Here is a 25277-nt window from a genome sequence, read left to right on the forward strand (position 1 = left end):
CTCAAAAGTAGAATGCCCTGGGTTCAATCCCCAGCACCACAAAAAATAAAATAAAATAAAAGGGCTAAGGCAGTAGCTCAGATGTAGGACACCTCTGGGTTCAACACTCTGTACTAAAAGATATGTTGTGTTAAAAAATTAAGGTAAGCCAGGCATGGTGGTGCACACTTGTAATCCCCACTCTTGGGAGGCTGAGACAGGAGGATCGCGCAGGTTCCAAGCCAGCCTTAGCTGACTTAAGAGATGCTGTTTCTAAATAAAATATAAAATAGGTCTGGGAGTTTAGCCTGGAGGTAGAAGATCCCTGGGTTCTATCCCCAGTACCACCAAAAAAAAAAAAAAAAAAAAAAATTTAAGGTAGCTGAGCATGGTGGTACACGCTTGTAATCCCCGCTCTTGGGAGGCAGAGACAGGAGGATCACACAGGTCCTAAGCCAGCCATATTGGCTTAAGAGACCCTGTTTCCAAATAAAAAAGTATAAAAATTGGTCTGGGAGTTTAGCCCGGAGGTAGAAGGGTTTCCATGAACCCCAGTACCACAAAATAAATAAATAAATAAATAAATAAATAAATAAATAAATAAATAAATAAGGTATATTTTGTTCTATGTGAATAGTATTTATTTTTTTATTTGCAGTACTGGGGATGGAACTCAGAGGCATTTTATCTCCAAGCTACACCCTCAACCCTTTTTTTTATTCTTTTTTTTTTTTTTTGGGTGGTACTGGGGTTCCTGGAAGCCCTTTTACCTCCGGGCTACACTTCCAGACCTATTTTTACATTTTTATTTGGAAACAGGGTCTCCTAAGCCAGTGCGCGCAGCTGGCTTCAAACCTGCGCGATCCTCCTGTCTCTGCCTCCCAAGCGCGGGGATTACAAGCATGCATCACCATACCTGGCTCTCAGTCCTTTCATGTAAGTGTGTGTGTGTGTGTGTGTGTGTGTGTGTGTGTGTGTGTGTGTTTCGGTACTGGAGATGGAACCCAAGGGCATTCTACTTCTGAGCTACTTACTCCCCCAGCCCTATTTTTTATTCTTTACTTTGAAACAGAGTTTCACTGAGTTGCAAAGAGCCTCACAAAGTAGCTGAGGCTGTCCACAAACCACAACCCTCAGGTCTCAGCCTCCCAAATGCTGGGATTACAAGCGTGCGCCACCACGCCCAGCCTTTTTTTATTCTTTATTTTCTGGAACAGGGTCTCACTGAGTTGCAAAGGGCCTAAGTAGCTGAGGCTGTCTGCAAACGGCGATCCTCCGGTCTCAGCCTCTCGAATGCTGGGATTACAAACATGCGCCACCATGCCCGGCTCTAGAGTTGATTTTTTTTTTTTTTTTTTTTTTTTGGTGGTACTGGGGTTCCTGGAAGCCCTTCTACCTCTGAGCTACACTCCCAGACCTACTTTTTTTTTTTTTTTTTTTTGGAAACAAGGTCTCTTAAGCCAGCTCAGCTGGCATCGAACCTGCGTGATCCTCCTGTCTCCGCCTCCCAAGCGCGGGGAATACAAGCGAGCGCCACCATGCCCAGCTTAGAGTTGATTTTAAAAGGAACAAAGTTACAACTAAGTTGGACACGTCTGTAATCCCAGTACTTGGGAGGTTGTGATAGGAGGATCACAGGTTCAAGGTCAGCCTCAGCAATTTAGCATGACCCTGTTTCAAAATAAAAAATAAAAAGGGCCTGAAGTTGTATCTCTGAGGTAGAATGCCCCTGGGTTCAATCCCCAGCACCACACACGTACACACACACACACACACAACACACATACACACCTTGATTAAAAAAAGAAAAAAGAGTTAATTGCTTCAAGTGCTCACTCTGAGTACAGCTGGATCCGGTTCTCAGACAGACTCTGTTTTGCTACCTTCCTTTCTTGGCCCTCCTGTCCTCCAGGTTGGTTTTGTTCTCAGGCAGTTTTGCTTTAAAAGAAGGAGGGGGCCAGGCGTGGTGCACGCTTGTAATCCTACCATTTGGGAGGCCGAGATGGGAGGATCTGGGTTTGCTGGCAGCCTCAAGTACTTAGTGATGTCTTTTGCAACTCAGTGAGACCCTGTTTCAAAATAAAAATAAAAAATAGGGCTGGGGTATAGCTTGGAGGCAGAATGCCCCTGGGTTCCACCCCCAGTACTGCAAATAAATAAATTAAATAAATAAAAATAAAAGAAGGCGGGGCGACTCTTGGTGCCCCTTAAACGTCTATCGTCTGAGACGCCCAGCAGGAAGCTCCAGTTATAGGCCGGGATTAAGTGGCAGTGCACGGTTGGCCTGCCTGGGTCTCCTGCCCGTCTCTCTGGACCGGATATTAATGTCCTGGGTGTGCCTGATTTGCTTCTGGATCCCTGCACCTAGCACACTGCCTGGACACAACCAGGCAGGTGAGTGGAGGAATGGTTGGATGGATGGGTGGATGGATGGATGCACAGGAGGATGGATGGACAGACAGACGAATGGATGAGGAAGGAGCTGCGAAATAACATTATATGTGTAGAGCGCTCTGCAGACAGAAAACTCAAAGTAGAAGCTGGGCGTGGTGGTGTACACCTGTAATCCTAGTACTTGGGAGACTGGAGGATAGCGGATTCGAGGCCAGCCTCAGCAATTCACTGAGACCCTGATTCAAAATAAGAAATAAAATCAGACAGGGGGTATGCCTTTAGGGTAGAATGTCCCCGGGTTCAATCCCCAGCACAAAAAAAAAAAAAAAAAAGGAAAAAAGAAAACAGGAAAAAAAGAAAACTTCAGGTAGAAGCAACATCCCAAAGACAGCATGCCTCTCGCTGGGGTCAGCTAGGCCTTCTCCATTAGGAGGCAGGGAGACGGAAGGCGTGCTGATACGCACAGGTGGTGGCCACCCGCACGGAGCCTGGCCTTCCATCTGCGTCTTATCAGTCCATCCTCACACTGGCAGAGTGAGCAGCGCTGTGCTCCTTCTAGGTGAGGAAGCGAGCGTCGCCAGGGGCAGCGAGGCGCGGGAGGCCAGGTTCCTCCAGGCCATCTGACCCCACCTGCTCCGCAGCCTCCTTAGGAGTCAGCCGACCAGAGAAGGCCTCGGGAGCCTTGCTCAGGAGTTTGGAGAGTCTTCCCTAGGCTTCAGTGCGTCTTTACTGTGTGTATCCGGCTCCCTGGAAGGGCCTCGGGGCCTGTCTCCCTTTCCAGGACCAGTTAGAAGTTTTTGTAGTTGCAAGTGCCAGAAATCCAACTCAAACTTACGGCTTATGTGGAAAAGCAACTTATACTTTGTGTAACAGAAAGGTTAAGGGGATCAGGCACAGCTTGATCCAGTTACTCCGATGTCTAGAATATATCTGTCTTCGTAGGTTGCCTCTGCAGTCTTCTGCGTGGGCTCACTCTGGCTGGCTTTTCTTACACAGCAACAAGATGGTTGCTACTAGTGCTGTGCTTAATCCTGACAGCTTTCTAACCCGTGTGGAAAGAGCTGCCTTTTCCCAGCAGCCCCAAGACCAGTCTGCTTCTGACTGCATAGCCTTGAATCAAGTACCCATCTGAGAGCTAGTGAGGCTTTGGCTGGGGAAGGGGCCCTGTGCCTGCCCTGGATTCCTTCCCAAACCTAAAGAGAGGGAAGGCGGATTCTCCAAAGGCAAATTACGTTAAGGATGTGATGGTGCGAGGCTGGGCCGGCAGCAAGAGAGGCGCGCGGCCTTCCCGCGCCCTCGGAGGGGCCTCTCCCCTCCTCAAACGCTCAGCGAGCTGCACAGCAGGGCCTTTGCAACCTGGCACTGAAATAGCTCTTGCTCCTGTGTTCTGTGGACATCTGTGTCTCGGAACTCCCGCCCACCGGCCCGAGTCTGTCCTGTGCACAGCCCCTGCTCACCACTCCCTTCCCACACCGCACACCAACTGGATACCCAAGCCGTAGCGCTGGCCCGGGCCTCCGAGTCCCGGCCTGTTGGGCACCTGCCTCAGGGCGGGGCCTTGGGGCCTTCGCAGCATGCTCGTGCTCTGCGTAGGCACGAGGCCCTCTAGGGCTGGAGACAGCACGCACCCCAGTTCCTCATCTGTAAAATGGGGAGAGTATCTACCTCCTAAAGGGTGTTGTGAGGATGAATGGCACACGCCTGTAATCCCAGCTACTTGGGAAGCTGACACAGGAGGATCGCAAGTTCCTGGATGATCCTGGGCCAGCCAGGGCAACTAACTTAGTGAGAACTTGTCTCAAATAAAAAATAAAAATAGCTAGGGATGTAGTTCAGTGGTAGAGTGCCCCTGGGCTCAATCTCTAGTACTCCACCCCCCCCCCCAGAAAAGTGAGTGTTGTATACTTATGTATAGTGTCTACAGTGTTTAGACCAGTGCATAGCACATAGTAGGTGCTCAATAAACATCAGCTTTTCTTTTTGTGTGTGGTACTGGGGGTTGAACTCAGGGGCATTCTGCCTCTGAGCTATGCCCCAGCCCTATTTTCTTTTAAGGATGTCATTAAATTGTCGCAGGTCTCCACTGGCCTCTATTTTCCTGTCTTAGGCCCCCAGGATCATACCAGGATTATAGGTGTGCACCACTATACAGTAGGCCCCATTTTAGTTTTTATTTGGAAACAGGGTCTCACTAAGTTGCTGAGAGCCTTGCTAAGCTGCTGAGGCTGGCCTCAAACCTGCAATCTTCCCATCTAGGCCTCCAAGCACTGGAATCAGTCGGTGCACCACCACATGGGGCCAGCTGTTACTATCACTGCAGCAGAGACCGAGCACCGTGGTCCCTGCCTGCCCGGTTCAGTTACAGGCCCCCAGGTGCAACTCTTCGGTTTTTACAATTGAATAATTGTAGAGCACTTCCGCATACGTGGTCTCATAATTCTGTGAGCTGAGCAGGCTAATTCTTATTTGTCCTGCTTACAGACGAGGAGACGAGAGCTCTGAGGTTCTGAGATCTCTCTCCCAAGATCACACAGCCAATCAGTGGTGAAGATCAGATTCAAGAAGTTTCTTGACCTTCTCCCCACCTGCTGGGCACCTGCTGTCCTTCACTCAGCCTGCCAGACCCTCCGTTAGCCAGCCCTGTGGCTCCTCCTCATCCTCTAGGTCCGGCCCAAATCCTCTGCGAGTGATGAGAGCGATAAGGGCGGACATTTATTAAGTGCAGACAGGGTGCCTCGGGACCTCGGCTGGGTTGTTTTAGCTCTCCATCCACATAACCCTACCCGGTCTGTCGCTGCCTCTGTGCCCCTGGGAATCCGAGGGTGGGCAGGCCCTGCCTCCTCAGAGCTGCGCTCCCGGCTCGGCCTCAGGGGTCGCAGCAGGGGCTGGGTCTCCTTCCTCCAGGCCCGGCTCCTTCGCTCCGCGGCGGTGCACAAAGCAGGTGCACCGAGACTTCGTGGGCTCCTCGCCACAACCCCGTGGGGTGGGCGGGCAGGGGTGCCTGGATGGAGACTGAGCCTCGGACGGGCCAAGTGACCCCCACGGCCGCCCATTAGTCCACTCAGGAGACCCGGGCCCAGGCCTCCGGGTCTGTCCGTGCCCCTCGACGGCGGGGTGGGCGGGGCCTCCGGAGCTCCCCCGACGGCGAGGAGGCTGGGGGCGGGCTGCAGCCGGGAAGAACGCACAGGGTATTTTTGCATTTTGACATTAAAAGTGGTGCAGCTTCGAGCCTCGGCGACGGCCAGCAGCATCTGCTCGGCTCGGGAGCCGGCCGGCGGGGCTCCGGGCTCGCTTCCCAGCCCGCGGCGGAGGAGGCAGGGCCAGCCCGGCCCGGAGCTCCGCCCAAGGGGCGCTGCCACCGAGGAGGCGGCGCTCGCCGCTTCCCATTCATTGTCTTGACGGAGCATCCTCGGCCGCCGGGCTCCGCGCCTCCTGCGCCTTCCTCCTCCCTCTCCTCCTCCTCCTCCACTCGGGGGTCGCGCTCGTCCTCGGCAGCAGGTGAGGCCGGGCCGAGGAGGGCTGGGCCGGCCGCCGGGCCCGGGGCGCTCCGAGGGCCACCTGTGGGGCGGCCGGGGCGTGGGAGCCGCGGGCTGTGGGGGCGGGCGGGCTGTCAGGGCCTGGGGTGGGGGCCGGCCTCGGCCCGGGACCGCCCGCGCCCAGCAGCGCGGCCAGCGGAGGGTCCCCGCGTGCTCCGAGGTGAGGGTGGAGGACCACCGCGGCCAAGATGGAGGTGGGCTCTCCCGGAGCCGCCGCGGCGGGGCGGGGGCGGGGGCGGCTGCCCAGCGCCCATCTCTCCAGAAGGAGCCTGGGCGGCGGGGGCCGGGGTGGGCTGCGCGGAGCAGCTGCTCTGAGCTTGGAGACAGGAAGGGGTTGACAGCGAAGCGAGAAAAGACCAAGTTCCCCTTTCCGCGGTTTCTGGGCCTGGTACCTGCGGTGGGGGCGGCGGCAGGGTGGGGCGATGGCTTCCTGCACCCTACTTCTGGTTTGGGGCCCCTCTCTCCCCAGGCCAGGCTGCTCACCTGATGCCTCCACCTGAGCCTGGGGCTCCCCGCTCACGCCTCTCACCCGCCCCCTGGGCAGAGGCTGGGAGCCTCCTTGGGGGACCCGGGCGGGGGGGGGGGCAAGGGAGGCTGCAGCCCAGCAAGAAGGGGCCCTGCCTGAAGCCAGAGCACACAGCGAGGTCGGGAGGTGAGGGCCCCCAGCTGTCCTGGCCTGGCGGCAGAGCCCCTCAGGGCAGGGCCTGCGAGGCTGGGGAGCAGGGCGACCTCCTAGGCTTCCCTCTCTCTGCCCCCGCTCCAGGGTGAGGGAGGACCTCACCTCATCCCAGCAGGACCTCAGCGGGGCCAGCGGGGGCCTCTCGGTGGCTGTGTGTAGTTCCAGCAGGGTGGAGATGGCACTGAAGGGCACCTGCTCTTTCGAGCGGAGGTGGGAGGAGGAGATGCTGGGACTGGAGCCACCACTGCTGCTGGTGCCCACACCAGCTGGGGGAGCCATCCTGCTGCCACATCCCTCCTGGGCAGACCCACTGCCAGGAGGCAGGGGAGGGCCAGGCTCGGGATGTGGACTCTGGACACCGCCACTAGAATAAAACCTGTCCTCTGAGCTGTCGGGGCCAATGCTCCCTGGTCTAAACCACCAGAAAGGAAATACTCCAGTCTGTCAGTCAGTCAGTCAACAAACATACAGTCGCGTTACACCATCCCAAGCCCTGGCCTGTGGTAGGGGCTGAGGATGCAGGGTTGAGCGGTGGCTGAGTGGCCTTGGGGTGCAGCAAGTAGGCTTGTGGACTAGAGGGAGAGGGTGATGGGGCAGCCTGCTGTCAGCCATGGAGAGTAAGGGCAGGCTAGCCCAAACATGTTGCTAGGACCCTAAGAGCCAGGCTAGGGGTGTCGTGGGGAGGAGGAGCCCTCATAAGGTCAGAGTTGATCCAGAGGGAGGAACCTTCTCAACTCCTGTGCCCCTAGGATGAGCCGGCAGGTCGTCCGCTCCAGCAAGTTCCGCCACGTGTTTGGACAGCCAGCCAAGGCCGACCAGTGCTACGAGGATGTGCGCGTCTCACAGACCACCTGGGACAGTGGCTTCTGTGCCGTCAACCCCAAGTTTGTGGCCCTGATCTGTGAGGCCAGCGGTGGAGGGGCCTTCTTGGTGCTGCCCCTGGGCAAGGTGAGGTCCTGGAGCCCCAGGCAGCAGTGTCCTCCAGGAGGCTCTGTGGGGCCTGAGTCGATGACTGTCCCCAGAGCTTCCTGGGCCTGGTGTTATCATCAGTTAAGACTGAGCTGGGTCAGATATGCATTGGGCCTCCTCCAGCTCAGGGGGACAACCAGGACCAGGTGTCCGTCTCCACCTGGGGCATTCTCCCCTAGGAGCAGAGATGACTGGGATTGCACCCAGCAGGCCTGCAGTGGTGTCAGGGCTGGGACTCCTGGTCTGAGCCTGAAGAGCCAGGCAAGAGGCCTCTCCCTCCCTCAGCCTGCTGCCTCTCTGTGTGCTGATCCCACCCCCACACGCTCCTCTGCTCTTTGGGGGTGAGGCAGGAAGGGGAGATGGGCCCCAAGCCGTTACCTTAAAAGGGCCGATAGAAGTGAACAGAAGAGGAAGTGGCTTGGGGTGAGAGCTGGGCCCTCTACACAGGAAGCCCTGCTGAAGCTGCTGGCCCCGGAAAAGGCTGTTTCCAAACCGTGCTCCTGTGGGGGGCAGTCATGGCAGATCTCCCCGGTCCCTCTTCACCTGGCAGGACCCTGCTCCCAGACCCACTGTGTGCACACACTGCCCTCGAGAACCCAACGCCATGTCTGTGCCGGGTCCAGGGCCTTGGCCTACACTGCTCAGGCGGACGCTGGCCCTCCGAGCACAGATTAGACACTGAAGCACCGACAGGCAGGTCCTTGGCCAGCCTGCCCTGCCAGGCCTGGCCCACCTCCCTGGGACCTCGTGTCTCCCTGCAGGGTGTGGGGAGGTTGGGCTGCACTGGGAGGGCAAATGTGCCTCTGCCAAAGGCCCTGCTGTGCCCTTTAGACTGGACGTGTCGACAAGAACGTGCCCATGGTCTGTGGCCACACAGCCCCTGTGCTGGACATCGCCTGGTGCCCACACAACGACAACGTCATTGCCAGTGGCTCCGAGGACTGCACAGTCATGGTGAGTGCTGCTGGGGACTCAGGCAGCGCTACAGGATAAACCCAACATTGGAGCCCTAAGACTCACTGGTCCCTTCTCTACAGGTGTGGGATATTCCTGACGGGGGCCTGACACTGCCCCTACGGGAGCCCGTCGTCACCCTTGAGGGCCACACCAAGCGTGTGGGCATCGTGGCCTGGCACCCCACAGCCCAGAATGTGCTGCTCAGCGCAGGTGCCACGGGGAGGGGGGTGACAGGCGGGGCTGGTGGCTGACGCGAGCGAGGTGGGGCTGGTGGCTTCTGACATGGGGGCGGGCGATCGTGCAGGTTGTGACAACGTGATCCTGGTGTGGGATGTGGGCACCGGGGCGGCCGTGCTGACGCTGGGTCCAGACGTGCACCCGGACACGATCTACAGCGTGGACTGGAGCAGGGACGGTGCCCTCATCTGCACCTCCTGCCGTGACAAACGTGTGCGCGTCATCGAGCCCCGCAAAGGCACTGTCGTTGCTGTGAGTTGCCAGGAACACCCCTTGACCCTGGAATCAGCCCTCCTACTCTCCATCCACCAGACCCTCAATGTGGCCCTCCCTAAGGGTCTGTTCTCTTATGGTGTGTGTGTGTGACGGGGTGCCTGACCCACCACCTCCCTGTCCTTGCAGGAAAAGGACCGTCCCCACGAGGGAACCCGGCCAGTGCACGCTGTGTTTGTGTCTGAAGGAAAGATCCTGACCACAGGCTTCAGCCGCATGAGTGAGCGGCAGGTGGCGCTGTGGAGCATGGTGAGTGCTGAGCAGGGAAGCAGAGGGTCCCCACTGGGCACCAAGGCTGAGGCTTAGTCCCTGGCTGGGTGGCCTCAGTTTACCCATTTGTGAGAGGGGTTTCCACTGGTTGGTGTTGGAGGGCCCTCACCTGCTCACCTCCCAGTGAGGATTACCATTCTAGGCCCTGACCTGGCCCAGCCGAGTTGTTACCTCCCAGCTGTCTTTGCAGAAGCACCTGGAGGAGCCGCTGTCCCTGCAGGAGCTGGACACAAGCAGTGGAGTCCTGCTGCCCTTCTTTGACCCTGACACCAACATCGTCTACCTCTGTGGCAAGGTGGCTCAGCCAGGCAGGGCTGGGGGAGGGAGGCGCACAGGGTGGGGGGACTCGGAGAGGACAGGGCTGGCCGCACCTGTTGGTGCTGACCCTCCCTTTGCCCACGCCACTTGCAGGGTGACAGCTCTATCCGGTACTTCGAGATCACCTCTGAGGCCCCGTTCCTGCACTATCTCTCCATGTTCAGTTCCAAGGAGTCCCAGCGTGGCATGGGCTACATGCCCAAACGAGGCCTGGAGGTGAACAAGTGTGAGATCGCCAGGTGACTGACCCCACCCCCACTGGCGCGCGGTCCCCGCCCAGCTCCACCAGGAGCACTGCTCACCTTCCTGTCCTCACAGGTTCTACAAGCTGCACGAGCGCAAGTGTGAGCCCATCGCCATGACAGTGCCCAGAAAGGTGATGCTCCCTGTCCCTCCCTGGCTCCAGCCGGCCTGAGCTCGGGGCTTGCAGGGTGGTATGGTAGCATGCGCACTCCTGTAACCAGCCCTGGTCTTACCCACAGTCGGACTTGTTCCAAGAGGACCTGTACCCACCCACAGCCGGGCCCGACCCGGCCCTCACAGCTGAGGAGTGGCTGGGGGGTCGGGATGCAGGGCCACTCCTCATTTCCCTCAAGGATGGCTATGTACCCCCAAAGAGCCGGGAGCTGCGGGTCAACCGGGGCCTGGACAGCACGCGCAAGAGGGCAGTACCAGAAGCCAGTGGCACTCCTGGCTCGGTGAGAGGCGGGCAGGGAGCCAGGGAACCAGGATAGGGACATGGGGAGGGGCAGTGTGGATGTCAGTGCCCGAGTTGGATGAGGCTGGCATCTAGAGCTGCCCAAGCTCACAATGAGGGGGCTCGGTGGGGGGCTAGAGAGGTAAACCTGCAGGCCTAGAAGCCTGCAGCTCTCTGGGCAGCAACTGATTGACAGATGGGCCCAAGCCCTGGGACTCTTGGGGGGCAGCACATGGCAGTGTCAGGGGAACCCCAGAATGAGCTGGCCTGATGCGGTAGCTTGGTCCCCCAGGACGCTGTGTCTCGGCTGGAGGAGGAGATGAGGAAGCTGCAGGCCACAGTGCAGGAGCTACAGAAGCGCTTGGACAGGCTGGAAGAGACAGTCCAGGCCAAGTAGAGGCCCCAGGGCCTTCAGCTGGGCCTAGCCATTCAGTCCCCCATCACACCCCATGCCTCCAGCCACCAATGGCAGAAAAGAGAAAAATAATAAAATGGCTTTATTTTCTGGTACCTCTCAGACTCTAATGACTGCTCATCTGGATGCGGGACATGCTGAGCTGACCCGCCTCTGACCTTCCAGCTCCCCCCATAGCCCTAACGGGACTGTCCCATCAGGGCTGGCAGCAACTCCCAAATGCCCTATGTCACAGGAGGGGGACCATGGTCAGTGGAGCTACCCATGTTGACATGAGCTGGGACCATGGTCTCCATTTCCCAACTCCTCAGAGCTGACAGGTCAGAAACTTAAGGTCCTGGGGCCTCCGCTTCTGGAATTACTCCAATTCTGCTTTCCCTCGTTAACCAAGACATCGGGCCACACAGGACGGGACTATCCGACACTGCTGCTTATAGGGAATGAGCAGTGAGCCGGTGACCACTTGCACAGTGGTCATCTCTCCAACTGCAGACCCAAAGGCCAAAATAACACGGGGAGGCTGGGCGCAGTGGTGCACACCTGTAATCCCAGTACTTGGGAGGCTGAGACAGGACTGTAGGTTCAAGGCCAGCCTCAGCAACTTAGACTTTGCTTCCAAATAAAAAATAAAAAAGGGCTGGGAATGTAGCTCAGATGTAGAATGCCCCTGGGTTTAATTCTCAGTATCACACAAATATGTAAACAAGGGGGCTTTCTGTAAGGAAAAACTTAAGATGAGTCACAGTCTGTCTCCCCCTTTTCCCTTTAGTAACTCCCCTGCATGGTGCTGCTGCCTCTCGGGGCCTTTCCGTGGGTTCTGTGTGAGCCTGACCTCTGTACTGAAGGACCTGGCAGGACTGGGTCTGTCAGACCCTGTTGAGAAGGGGCTTGGCAGTGACCCAGGAGGATGAGGCAGGAGGATCACAAGTTCGAGGGCAGCCTGGACAACTTAGCGAGTGTTTATCTTGGAATAAAAAGAGCTGGGGTATAGTTCATGGTAGAGTGCCCCTGAGTTTCAATCTCCAGTACTGAAAAAACAGAGGGAGCTGGGGAGCAGGTTCTGATGCCCAACGTGACCTCTGAGCTGGATGACAGAGGGCTGTTTGGAATGGGTGTCTTGGCCATAGCAGGGCTAACGTCCTATCATGCAAAGACCACCGAAAGCCCCATCCCAGCTCCTCATCTTCAGCATACCGCAGAAAAAACTGCCTGGCCGGGTGTGGTGGCACACACTTGGGAGGCTGAGACCAGAGAATTGCAGTTCACAGACAGCCTCAGCTACTACTTAGTGAGGCCCTTTGCAACTCAGTGAGATCGTATTTCAGAATAAAGAATAAAAAATGGGGCTGGGAGTGTAGCTTGGAGGTAGAATGTCCCTGGGTTCCATCCCCAACACGGCAAACAAAACAAAACAAACTGCATGGGACAGGCATACCAACACCCCTGACTGTGAACTCAGGCCAGACACCTTAAGCAAGCCGTGTAACCCTAGGTAAGTCACTTCTGTCCAGGCCTCAGGTGAACATCTACAAAAAGGGGAGGGCTAACCAGGCGTGGTGGCACACACCAGTAATTCCAGTACTTGGGAGGCTGAGATAGGAGGACCACAGGTTCAAGCACAGCCTCGGCAATGTAGTAAGACTCTCAGCAACCTGGTGAGACCCTGTTTCGAAACAAAAAATTAAAAGGGGCTAGGGGCGTAGCTTGGAGGGAGAATGCCCCTGGGTTCAATCTCAGTAACATACACACACACACACACACACACACACACACACACACACACACACAGAGGCCAGGCTTCCTAAAGGAGCGATGCACCTGTATGGCTCCTGCACAATGCGGTGACAGGTCCTGCTGGGGTCCTGGAGAGAAGACTTACTAGTTTCCATCATGATTCAAGGGGAACTAGAAATGTTCAGAAAATAATCCCTGGATCCAGAAGGGTTAATCTGTGACAACCATGACTCCCCCTCACCAGCCCTTTCCCCTAGACTGGAACAAGAGAGGAGGCTGGGGATAACTCGGGTGCTGAGAAAGCAGCCTTGAAAACACAGGGGAGAGCCGGGCGTGGTGGTTCAAACCTGTAGCCCCAGCTACTCAGGAGGGTGAGGAGGGAAGATCTCTTGAGCTCAAGGGTCCAGACCAGCATGAGCAACGTGGTGAGACCCCACGCCACAGAGGGGACAGAAGAAAAAGACACCAGGGGAACAGAAACATCTCATTTCTCTGCTTTTGTGGGGGGGGTGCTGGGGACTGAACCCAAGGGTATCTACCTTCAAGCTACACCTCCAGCCCTATTTTATTCTTTACTTTGAAGCAGGGTCTCATCGAGTTTCAGAGAGCCTCAAAAGCTGCTGAGGCTGGCCGCAAACCTGCGATACTATCTCAACCTCCCAAGTACTAGGATTACAGGTGCGCACTACTGCAACCAGTATCATTTTTTGTTTGTTTTGTTTTGAAATAGGGTTTCACTAGGTGTCTGAGCGTCTCACTACCTTGCTAAAGCTGTCCCCAAACCTGTGATCCTCCTGTCTCAGCCTCCTAAGTACTGGGATTACAGGCATGTACCACCAGCCTGGCTTAATTTCTACATTTTATTTATTTTTTTGCGGTGCTGGGTTTTAATGCAAGGTCTCTCACAGCCAGGCAAGCACTGAGCTGCATCCACAGCCCTTTTTTCATTTTCTCTTGAGACAGTGTCTCATTAAATTGCTAAGGCTTAAATATGCATTCCTCTGCCTCATCCTCCCCAGTCTCTGGCACTTCAGGAATTGCCACCACACCCAGTGTCTCTACATCTTTTTTCCTGGGGGAGGGAACTGGGGTTTGAATCCAGAGGCATTCTACCTCTGAACTATACCTCAAGCCTTAGCCGGGTATGGTGGTGCACGCTTGTAATCCCCATGCTTGGGAGGCTGAGACAGGAGGATCGCACAGGTTCGAAGCCAGCCTCAGCTACTTAGTGAGGCTCTCAGCAACTTAGTGAGATCCTGTTTCCAAATAAAGTATAAAATAGGTCTGGTAGTGTAAGCCGGGCGTGGTGGCACACGCTTGTAATCCCCGCGCCTGGGAGGCAGAGACAGGAGGATCGCGCAGGTTTGAAGCCAGCCGTGCTGGCCTAAGAGACCCTGTTTCAAAAATATAAAATAGGTCTGGGAGTGTAGCCCAGAGGTAGAAGGGCTTCCAGGAACCCCAGTACCACCAAAAAAAAAAAAAAAAAAAGTTCTGGGAGTGTAGCCCGGAGGTAGAAAGCTGCTGGGTTCCACCCCTAGTACCACCAAAACAAATAAATAAATGAACTATACCCCAAGCCTTATTTTTATTTTTTGTAGTTCTGGGGATTGAACCCAGGATCATTCTATGTATGAGCTACACCCCCAGGCCTTATTTTTAATTCTTTGAGACAGGGTTTTACTAAGTTGCAAAGAGCCTCACAAAGTAGCTGAGGCTAGCTTCGAACCTGCAATCCTCCCGTCTTAGCCTCTCAAGTACTGGGATTACAAGTGTGTCCCACCATACCCAGCTCTTATTTTTATTTTGAAACAGGGTCTCAATAGATTTATGAGAGTCTCACTACCTGCCGAGGCTGTCCTGGAGTCTGTGATTCTCCTGTCTCACCTTCCCTAGTACTGGGATACATGTTTATGCTACCATACCCAGCTACACCTCTGCTGTGTGTGTGTGTGTGTGTGTGTGTGTGTGTGTGTGTGTGTGTAATGGGGATGGAACCCAGGGGTATTGTATCTCTGAACTATACTCCCAGCTCTATTTTATTTTTTGTTTTGAAACAGGGTTTTGCTAGGTTGACGAAAGTCTCACTGCTCAGGCTGTCCTTGAACTCGCGATCCTCCCGTCTCTGCCTCCCAAGTACTGGGATTACAGGTGTGTGGCACCATGCCTGGCTCATCTCTGCATCTTGACCAATGGAATGAAGCAGTTACCCCCAGTTCTCTGGGGGCTGGGTGGGTAGTGGCAGTACAGACCCCTAGGGATTTACAGAGAGGAGGCTTGCAAGGGAGGACTTGGAAGGGACTTAGAGACAGAACTTTCATGTTACAAGCCAAGACACAGAGGCCGACAAGGGGAGAGGAACTGGTCCAAGGTAAAACAAAAGACGGAGGACAGTCAGAGAGGCCAAGCACTCAGGCTCAGCACCGCTCCCCCACACAACACACCAACACAGAAACTGGCCCTGATTCATAATTTAATGGCTGTGCACGTCTTGGTCCCTCATTTCCGCCGTTCAGAGGCCCACTGCTCTGGAGTCAGGGTTTTCTGTTCAAAGGCATGGATGTGCGGGAGCTCTTCTGCTAGGCACGCATTCACCAACCTGGGACAAGAAATTGAGCTGGGAAATGACAAGGCCCGTACCTGGGGGCTGGTCCCGAGGCTAGGTGACACAAGAGGACCGAGGTCTTCCCCAAGCTCCTAGGATGTAGGAATCCACAGAGGGCAGAAGGAAAAATACTGAAACAGGGACCCGGAAGGCTGGATGCTAGGGGTTCTAGGCTACATCACCGGGATGAGGGAATTAGACTGGAAAGACTGGGAGGGGTTGTGGTCCGGAAATTGGGACCCACACTAGGCGAGGTGTTTCTGGGAGCTCACCGGTGTCTTTGAAGCAGTGGCTTCCCCTCGAACTTAGCCGACACCACCGTGACTCGGAAGCTGGTCGCGCAACGGTTGAGAGTCGTGTCTTCCACCTCCTACCGCGAGAGGATGGAGAGCATGCTGAACCCGCCCGGGGAACCCTTTTCCCCCCGCTCAGGTGGAAAGGGGGTGCCACTCACCACGTGCTCCGCCTCCAGATCCCGCTGCAGCTTCTCCCGCAGACGGTCGGCGCTCAGTTCCATCGTGTTAGCCGAGCACAAGCGTAAGGGCGGCGGAGACAGACTCGCACGGCGACAGGGCCAGCTGCCTTCCGCCCTTACTGAGGCCACTTCCGCTAAGAAACTTACTTCCGCCCTCACGAGGGTGAACGCCAAGAGGCACTTCCGCCCTCAGCCCAGCGGAGTTTTCCAACAGTCAAGCTTTTCCGCGCTTCCCAGCTGATGGCCAATCAGAGTCTGCGGGACCACCGACCCTGCCCGATCGGACTCTAATTGGTCGGCGCTAGCGGCTAGTAAGGCAGCCAGGGTGGTGTGGACGGATTTGAGCACCTACCTCCAGCTAGGAGGGGGTGCACGAACCCTCGTCGTTGCTGCCTCTGGGGTACCTCGCGATCGCCCCCGAGCGTCGTCCCCGAAACAAGCATCTTGTAGCCACAGGCTTCCCGGGTCCTAGGTCACGGAAGTCGAACCCGAGCTTCGATCCCCGACCCACAAAGTCACGATGAGCCTCGCGGGGGCCGCAGCGAAGCCAGGGCGCTTCTTCGGTGTCTACCTGCTCTACTGCCTGAACCCTCGGCATCGGGGCCGCGTCTATGTTGGGTTCACAGTCAACCCTACCCGTCGCGTCCGGCAGCACAACGGCGGCCGCAAGAAAGGCGGGGCCTGGCGGACTAGCGGCCGAGGGCCTTGGTAGGACCGGCGGGTCTCAGTTCTAGAAAGCTGGCTTCAGGGAGGGGGCGGGGCCAGGATGGGGGCGGGGCCGGGAAGGGGCGGGGCCAGGCGGAGCCGCGGGCGGGGCGGAGCCGGCTGCAAGGATTGGTGAACGCGCCCTGGAGGGAATAGAACCTGTGTGTAGGACAGTTAAGTACCTGCAACCGGAGGCGGGGCTGAGGTTGGCAGGTGAGCGAGGCACCTCTGCACGGAGGGGGCGGGGCTTCGTGGCCAGGTTGGAAGCTGGTGAGAGCGTGGCAATCTGGCTGTCGGTGGGGCTGCAGCCTACGAAGGGTGGAGGGTTTGGCTTCAGGCGAGGCGGGGAAGGATGGGGGCTCACAGGCCGCGTCCCCGTTCCTTTATCCAGGGAGATGGTGCTCATCGTGCACGGCTTCCCATCTGCTGTAGCTGCCCTTCGGGTAAGAAAGGCAATGTGGCAGCGGGCTTGGAGGTAGACCCGGGGTTATCCCCAGGCGAACGCTCGCTCTACCTGGCCATCGGACCCTGTTGTCCTCCCCACCCGCAGTTTGAGTGGGCCTGGCAGCACCCGCACGCCTCGCGCCGCCTGGGACACGTGGGGCGCCGCCAGCGTGGCGAGGCCGCCTTCGCCTTCCACCTGCGCGTGCTGGCCCACATGCTGCGCGCACCGCCCTGGGCGCGGCTGCCGCTTACACTGCGCTGGCTGCGCCCGGACTTCTGCCAGGATCTCTGCCCCCCGCCGCCCCCGCACGTGCCGCTGGCCTTTGGGCCTCCGCCGCCTGGAATCTCGAGGCGTGGCCCAGGGGCAGCCAGCCAGCCAGAAAAGAACCACGAGGCCGTGTCCCACTGTGTCCTGTGCACCTGCGCCATTCAGGTGAGACCCGCCCAAGACAGGGGTAGCTCTAGGGTTCAGGCATTTGGGGATCAAGCGGCTTGAGGAGACAGACCCCTCCCCGACACACTCCGGCCTGGCTGCCCTCTTCTCTAATAGTGGTTCCCAACTCTTCTCCTGTTAGGCTCTTTGCTAAAACTTCAGAGTTGACCACAGGCCACCTGCTCAGTGACGTCTTCCGGTTCAAGAACAAAAGTTCCAGACGATCTGAAATTATCGCTGTTCTTCTCGGACATCACTGTCCATTTCCCTCATCTCTTATTGTCTCACATGCTGTCTATTTTCTTACCTCAGAATCCCCTTCCCCACTCTTCCCACTAAACTCCAGGGTTGCCGATCTCGTTCAGTTCCACAGAGCAGAGTCCACCGCAGAGCAGATCAATGCGTGCTTAGTACGTTAACTGATGGAGGCCTGGCCTCCCTCTGTGATGTGTCTGGAGCTCTCCCGGAGCGCGCAGTACACGGAAGGAGTTACCCCTGCCTCCCTCCCCGCCTGCACCTCTGACAGGATGAAGAGGGTCCCTTGTGCTGCCCACACCCTGGCTGTGCCCTGAGTGCCCACATGATCTGCCTGGCAGAGGAGTTCCTTCGGGAAGAACCTGGGCAGCTTCTGCCCCTGGAGGGCCAGTGCCCCGGGTGAGTCCAGCCCCTCGGTCCCAGCCTGCCCTGGCTCTGGGGAGAGGGTGTCCGGTGGTCGTGAACAGGCCTGGGCAGCTGAGACCTGTCTTGGCACCCAGGGCGCGGGCTGAGGGCCTTGGGGTGTCTGACCCTGCATCCTCTTCTCCCACCTTTCCCCTTGGCAGCTGTAAGAACTTAGTGCTTTGGGGAGACCTGATCTGGCTGAGCCAGATGGGTGCTGAGGAGGAAGAGGATGACTCGGAGTTAGAAGAGGTGAGCGGGGGCGCCGGCCCCAGCCTTTGCAGCCCGCTCCATCCGTGAGGCTGCTTTTGACCAGCCTTCTTGTTCCCACAGGAACACTGGACAGACATGCTGGAGATCTGATCCTCAGCCCCCAATTCTGCCCCAACTCCTTTTCTGTCCCTTCTCTCACCATGGTCTGCATTGGTTTTATTTGAATACAATAAAAAGTTTTAAGCATGCTTGCAGGTGTTTGTAGGGAGGCTTGGTGGGTGAGGGGACGGGGTGGAGGAGGGCTGCTCCCCTGCTGCCTGAGTCCCTCTGCCTCACTTTTTCCAGCTCGCCTTTGAGGACCCACAGATCCTCAGCTGTGACTCAGCCTCCCCATCTCCAGTGCCACAGGAGACAAAGGCAGAGGAGCCAGGTGCTGTCTGTCCATGGGCCTGTGGCTGTCTCAGCCCTGGCTCTTCGTCATGGGTCTGTGGGGAGCCCTCTGCAAACCCAGGGAAAGAGAAGCAGCTTCTAGGACTGTTTTTCTGCCAGCCATGAACGGTGCCCCTGAGGTGGCACAGGAGCCCTGAGGCAGGGGCTTCTCCTAGGGCTGTTAGACTCAGGTATCCCTGTTCCTTCCCACGTCTGCAGCCACAAAGCACCTTCCCTAGCCAGCTGGGCATGGTGGCAGTACCTGGTAATCCCAGTACTTGGGAAGCTGAGATAGGAGGATTGCAGGTTTGAGGCCAGCCTCAGGAACATAGTAAAACCCTGTTGCAAAACTTTAAAAAGCCTGTGGTGCCGCTCAGATATAGACTGCCCTGAGATACACTACAATCACTAGTACCAAAAAAAAAATAAAAAATAAAAAAAGCCTCCTTGCTCTGCTTCAAACCCTGCCCGCCATAGCACTCTGACTCACCCTGTATTTAGAGTCTACAGTTACTGGACTGCCTATGGCTTCTCTGATCTGATTTCTTGAAGTCTTAGAGACCGGCCTGGAGCCAGCAGGAAGGTAAGCAGCTCTGCCCCTCCATCTAGCCCCGCTCTCCCCTCCTTGGCTGGCTCAAATAAGAAAGATCTGCTGGGTGTGGTGGTGCACGCTTGTTATCCCAGCATTTGGGAGGCTGAGACAGGAGAATAGCAGTTTGGGGACAGCCTCAACTGCATAGAGAGGCCCTTTGCAACTCAGTGAGACCCTGTTTGAAAAAATAAAAAATAGGGCTGGGGATGTAACTTGGAGGTAGAATGCCCCTGGGTTCTATCCCCAGTACCTCACACACACAAAAAAAAGAAGAAAGATCTATTGACCTGCCTTGTAGGAGTGGAATTAGGGGGCTTCTGGAGCCAGACTACAGCTACAAGAAACAAACAAACAAACAACCTCGAGTCCTTTTCCCTCATTTCAGGTCTAAACTTGAGTCCAGCTGGGTGGCCCATCCCAATATCCACAAACCCCACCCCTCCTCTGGAAGGACAGCCAGTCCCAGCGCTGGCTCCTCAGCCCCCCCACTTGGGACCTACAAACCTTCAGCTCAGAGGGCAGCACCACACTTCCCACTCTGCACCCACACTGAGCCGCTGCACACCGGAGGCCACAGGGTCAGGATGTCAGGATCCTGCGAGGTCGGATGAGTGCCAAGGCAGACTCGTGCCACACCACCCTTGCCCTGCCAGCTTCTGGCTCCAACAACTTCTGTAGTTCTGACTGCTCCATCGCTTTCCTGTTTTGTTTTGTTTTGTTTTCTCCCCAGTACTGGGGATTGAACCCAGGGGCATTCTACCTCTGGGCTATACTCCCAGCCCTGTTTTTTATTTATTTTGATACAAGGTCTCACTAAGTTGCTCAGGGCTACCCTAAGTAGCTGAGGCTGGCTGTGAACCTGCAATCCTCCCTTACTGGGATTCCAAGCATGCACCACCATGCCTTTACTTTCCTGTTTGATCCCTTGGCTGTGGCCTCTGTCCTCTTTCCCATCTTTCCTCCAAATGCAGGTGCAGACAGCCCATTTTGTCACAGTATATGGAGCACATACCCCACATACCAGGGCCAGGTCACAAAGAACAGAGAAGGGAAAAGTGATCGCAGGGTAGAGCAGGCAGGGCTGGGTGTAATCTCTGCCCAAGGGTAGCACAAGGGGCTTTAGCTACCTTGCATTTATTTATTTATTTATTTATTTTGCAGTACTGGTTTCAGGTTTCAGACTACCATCAAGAAGAAGCCCTCAGCCAGGCGTGGTGGCGCACGCTTGTAATCCCTGCGCTTGGGAGGCTGAGACAGGAGGATCACACAGGTTCGAAGCCAGCCTCAGCTACTTAGTGAGGCTCTCAGCAACTTAGTGAGACCCTGTTTCCAAATAAAATATAAAATAGGTTTGTGAGTATAGCCTGGAGGTAGAAAAGCCCCTGGGTTCCATCCCAAGTACCACAGGAAGAAGAAGAAAAAAAGAAGAAGCCCTCGCTGGGTGTGGTGGTGCACACTTTTAATCCCAGCATTTGGGAGGCCGAGATAGGAGGATTGCATTTCGCAGACAGCCTCAGCTACTACTTAGTGGGGCTCTTTGTAACTCAGTGAGACCCTGTTTCAAAAAATGAATAAAAAATAGGGCTGGGGGTGTAGCTCGGAGGTAGAATGCCCTGGGTTCCATCCCCAGTACCGCAAAAAAAAAAAAAAAAAAAAAAAAAAAAAAAAGAAGGAGAAGAAGCAGAAGATGATGATGATGTTCAGGTGCAAAACAGTTAAGTGTTTGGAAGCTGCCTCATTCCCTGGGCTAATACAGAAATAGAGAGCTGGGAAACTCCAATTGTAATGCTTACACAGGTTGGTTATGTTTGTTTTGCGGTACTGGGGATTGAACCTAGGGATATTTTGTCTTTGAGCTACACTCTCACTCCTATTTTTTATTCTTTATTTTGAAACAGGGTCTAAGTTCCAGAGGGCCTCATTAAGTAGTTGAGGCTATGTGTGAACCTGCAATCCTCCTGTCTTAATCTCTCAAGTACTAGGATTACAAGTGTGTGCCCCCATGACCCGCTTAATCCGAGTTTTTTTTTTTTTTTTTTTTTTTTTTTTTTTTTTTTTTAGAGAGAGAGAGAAAAAAAAGAAACAGCGCTGTGTCTCCAAGGGAATGTGACTGTGATGAAGTGTTGACCGGAGCACTCCCCACCTGAAACCTTGGGGTTTTTGGGGGGAGGGTACTGGGGATTAAATCCAGGGGCATGAACCTCTGAGCTATACCTCCAGCCCTATTTAATTCTTTTATTTTGAAACAGAGTCTCACTAAGTTGTGGCGGACCCCACTCAGTAGCTGAGGATGGCCGTGAATCTGTGATCCTCCTGTCTCAGTCTGCCAACTACTGGGATTACAACTGTGTGCTGTCATGTCTGGCTTCATCCAGACTTACGGAGTCTGCCATACTCCTCTCACCAGTTCAGATGTATCGAGGACATAAGCCCATCAGAGGTGAGAAAGCATTTTATGATCCAAGTGTCTATCACTTGCAAGACAGAAGTACTGGTCTGAGTCCTATACTGACATGTCCAGAAAAGTTTCTGAAGCTATATGCTGGCATGGCTGGACAAGTTCTTTTATGAGTTTCTGTCTAAGCTATATGCTGGCATGTTAAAACATTGTATTTATGAGTTCCTAAAAATTGTTTTATATCCCATGCTCTGTATAGACTCAAAGAGGCCAGAGCCTGGAACCTCAGCTCTACTGGCCTGGAACTAAATCTTCCAAGGCCTGATGCCTCCTGCTCATTAAGTTCTCATTTCCATACTCTTGTACGCAGGTTTAGCAAGAAATGAGACTTGAGAGTCCAAGGGAATGTGCCAGTTGAAGCCTTTATTAGCTGGCCAGTGGCGGTACCCTCAGTCCAAAAATCTGATTGGAGGGGCGCACCAACTAGCTGGGGGTAGGGGTTTAGGAGGGAAAAACTCATGGGCCAGGCGTGGTGGGCACGCCTGTAATCCCCATGCTTGGGAGGCGGAGACAGGAGGATCGCACTGGTTCGAAGCCAGCCTTGCTGGCTTAAGAGACCCTATTTCCAAATGAAAAGGTTAAAAAATAGGTCTGGGAGTGTAGCCCGTGGGAGTGTATCCCGGAGGTAGAAGGGCTTCCAGGAACCCCAGTACCACCAAAAATAAAAAATAAAAAAATAAAAAAAATAATAAATAAATAAAATAAATAAAATAAAAGCATGCACCACCACACCTGGCTTGGCTGTTATGATTTTTTAAAAGTATGGGCCTATTGAGTATTGTTGCCTAAGAAAGGGCAGGCCACATGGCCTATTAAGGGCTTTTGCCTAAGAAAGAGCAGACCTTGCAGGGTGAAAATAATGAAGTTTCTACATTTTAAAACTATGTTTTTTTCTCCTCTCTTAACAGTTTGCCTTTTTTTTACTTTTGCTATTACAATATGATGGGTAAAAGATGCCACCAGCACACCTTTCCACATCACAACACACAGAGAAAATGTTTGCCAGCACGAAGCAGACAATTTTCAAAGCTATACAGACCTGGAAGGCCCCAGCCAGGGATGTGGCCGCCTGTAGGCTTCAGGCACCTGCAGGATCACCTGGGAGGGAAGCTGCGCTCCAGAAAACCCCAGCCGACAGGGTGCGACGCGCTGCATGGGCAGGTCTCCCCAGATGCAGTTTCTGTTCACTGGTCTCTCTTCCTCAGAGCTGAGGGATCTTGAAGTTCCTTAGTGCTAAGCCATCTTTCGCCAGTGTCCTAGGCCACTTCATGTCACTCAGCCTAGAGGAACACTATCCCTCTGGCCTGAGCAGCAGGTATGTGTGTGTGTGTGTGTGTGTGTGTGTGTGTGTGTGTGTGTGTGTGTGTGTGAAAGAGAGAGAGAGGGAGAGAGGGAGATAGGGAAAGAAAGTGTGTGGGGGGGTACTGGGGATTGAACCCAGGGGCATTCTACCTCCGAGCTACTCATACTCCCAGCCCTATTTTTTTTTTTTAGATTTGCCAATGTGTCAGAGCCTTTATTCCTTTTTCAAGGGCCTCTCAGGCCTTCTTGCCAGCCACCTTTGCCGCAGGTGCTTTCTGGGCTGCAGGCTTCTGGCTCTTCTGAGCTTTCTGGGCAGGAGGCGCTGCCTTCTGGCCAGCGTCTTTCTGGGCAGGAGCCTTCGGGGGCCGGAGCCCTCTTGGCCGCAGCAGTGGCCTTTTTTGCTGGATCTTTAGCTTTGGTGGCAGCAGCTGCAGCGGCGGCAATGGCAGCCTTAGCAACAGGTGCCTTTTTGGGGGAAACTTTCAGGAGAGCTGCCCTCTGAAGTTTCTTGACTTCATTCTTGATTATTCTGTTCCTCATTTTCTTTGCCTTCATGACTTTATTATTATTATTATTATTATTATTTGGTGGTACTGGGGTTCCTGGAAGCCCTTCTACCTCCGGGCTACACTCCCAGACCTCTTTTTACATTTTATATTTGGAAACAGGGTCTTCTAAGCCAGCGCGCGTGGCTGGCTTCGAACCTGCGCGATCCTCCTGTCTCTGCCTCCCAAGCGCGGGGATTACAAGCGTGCGCCACCACGCCCGGCTCCTTCATGACTTTAAAACGATCAAAATTGCTCATCTTGGCTTTCTTTTCCCTGGCTTCAATCTTCTTGGCCCACCTCGTGGCCGTCCATTTTGTATCGATATCTGCCTTCTCCCAGGCTTTTCGGACATACTTTTGGCGGGCACTGTGGGGGAACCTGAGGACGAAGTCAGTGAGCTGCATACATTTGAAAGGCATGGCCTGTCTCCTTACCCAAGTGCAAGGTCCATCAACCAGAGCCCTGTTTTGATCAATAACATCCACGATTGCGACCAACTTTCCGGCATGAGGCCCAAAGCAGATGTAGGCCGCCCGGCCAATTTCCATGAAGCGCCTGAACACCATGTCGGCGGCCGGGCGAGAGGAAGAAGGCCTGCCTGGATGTGCGCATGTGTTCCCCCCAGCCCTATTTTTTCTTCTTTATTTTGAAACAGGGTCTCAATAAGTTGTAGAGGCCTCACTAAGTAGCTAAGGCTGGCCATGAACCTGTGATCCTCCAGTTTCAGCCTCCCAAGTACTGGGATTATAAGCATGGGCCACCGTGCCAAGCCAGCAGCGGTTCCTTTTGAAATATGCAGATACATGCAAAAGTCCTTTTTGAAAATAGCAGCTGACATGCTCCCGGCTCAGCTCACGTCCCTTCCCAGCCCACTCTCTTCTAGCCCGGCTTTTCTCTGTCCGCATCCCCTCGTGGGTCTTCTGGATGTTCACTAGGTTGTGCTTGCCCTTCCTGTGAGGATAACTTGAAAAGACATAAGGACCCTTTGTCCTGTAATGGCACCTTGTAGCCCAAATCAGAGGCCCCATCCCACCGATCTAAATGCAAGACAAATTCGAGACATTTTCCCCCCACAACTAAAAATGCAAAAACATTACAAAAGCCATTAAATTAAATCACAAGTTATACCTTTAACGACACCTTTATCAAAGAGACAAATTACAGATTCAATGGAATCCCCCTTAAAATTTCAGCTGACTTATTTGCAGAAATTGATAGACTCATCCTAAATTATTTTTTTTGAGGTACTGGGGATGGAACCCAGAGGCATTCTACCTCTGAGTTACACCCCCAGCCCTGTTTTTTAGTTTGTTTGTTTGTTTGTTTGTTTATTTGTTTAGTGGTGCTGGAGATGGAACCCAGGGGCCTTCTACCTCCGGGCTACACTCCCTGACCTGTTTTATATTTTATTTGGAAATAGGGTCTCACTAAGTTGCTGAGAGCCTCACTAAATAGCTGAGGCTGGTTTCAAACCTGCGTGATCCTCCTGTCTCAGCTTCCCAAGTGCTGGGATTACAAGCATGAGCCACCACGCCCAGCTTAATCTTTATATTTTTTGAAACAGGATCTCACTGAGTTGTGAAGGGCCTAAGTAGCTGAGGCTGTCCACGAACTGCAATCCTCCAGTCTCCGCCTCCTGAATGCTGGGATTACAAGTATGAGCCACCACGCCTGGCATTCATCCTAAATTTTATGTAGAAATTCAAGGGACCCACATTAGCCCAAACAATTTTTATGTGTGTTCCTGGGGCTTGAACCCAGGGACATTCTACAACCATGGTATACTCCCCAGCCCTATTTTGTTTATTTTTTATTTGAAAACAGGGTCTTGTTAAATTGCCAAGACTGGGCTTGAACCTGCAATCCTCCTGACTCAGCCCCCCAAGTACTGAGAGTACCATACAATGTATTCCATGTACCATGTAATGCCCTATTTAAAGTGTACAGTTCACCAGGCATGG

General features: G+C 54.5%; 3 protein-coding genes and 1 pseudogene across 4 annotated transcripts; 2 read left to right on the forward strand and 2 right to left on the reverse strand.

Annotated features, from left to right (window-relative positions):
- Positions 1-7338: 7338 nt before the first annotated feature.
- Positions 7339-10706, forward strand: CORO1A (coronin 1A; the record flags this gene model as incomplete). The annotated part of the gene is made up of 10 exons (XM_080702264.1): positions 7339-7536; positions 8389-8511; positions 8595-8724; positions 8819-9003; positions 9154-9273; positions 9485-9589; positions 9706-9851; positions 9931-9988; positions 10095-10310; positions 10602-10706. 10 exons carry the CDS (start codon positions 7339-7341, stop codon positions 10704-10706), a joined length of 1386 nt encoding a protein of 461 aa, XP_080558390.1.
- A 4248-nt stretch (positions 10707-14954) lies between these two features.
- On the reverse strand, positions 14955-15577 carry BOLA2B (bolA family member 2B; the record flags this gene model as incomplete). The annotated part of the gene is made up of 3 exons (XM_080702409.1): positions 14955-15054; positions 15333-15430; positions 15515-15577. The coding sequence occupies 3 exons, from the start codon at positions 15575-15577 to the stop codon at positions 14955-14957; spliced, it is 261 nt and encodes an 86-aa protein (XP_080558535.1).
- Positions 15578-16055: 478 nt separating this feature from the next.
- Positions 16056-18137, forward strand: SLX1A (SLX1 homolog A, structure-specific endonuclease subunit; the record flags this gene model as incomplete). The annotated part of the gene is made up of 6 exons (XM_080702676.1): positions 16056-16243; positions 16632-16683; positions 16791-17117; positions 17644-17771; positions 17939-18026; positions 18108-18137. 6 exons carry the CDS (start codon positions 16056-16058, stop codon positions 18135-18137), a joined length of 813 nt encoding a protein of 270 aa, XP_080558802.1.
- Positions 18138-22857: 4720 nt separating this feature from the next.
- On the reverse strand, positions 22858-23882 carry LOC308267767 (large ribosomal subunit protein eL14-like; annotated as a pseudogene). Its single transcript has 2 exons — positions 23541-23882; positions 22858-23317 (listed from the first exon to the last, which is right to left on the reverse strand). The product of its transcript is annotated as a large ribosomal subunit protein eL14-like (transcript).
- Positions 23883-25277: the final 1395 nt, after the last annotated feature.

The sequence above is a fragment of the Muscardinus avellanarius genome (assembly GCF_963383645.1).
Source record: "Muscardinus avellanarius genome assembly, chromosome: 10".
Classification (NCBI taxonomy): domain Eukaryota; kingdom Metazoa; phylum Chordata; class Mammalia; order Rodentia; family Gliridae; genus Muscardinus; species Muscardinus avellanarius.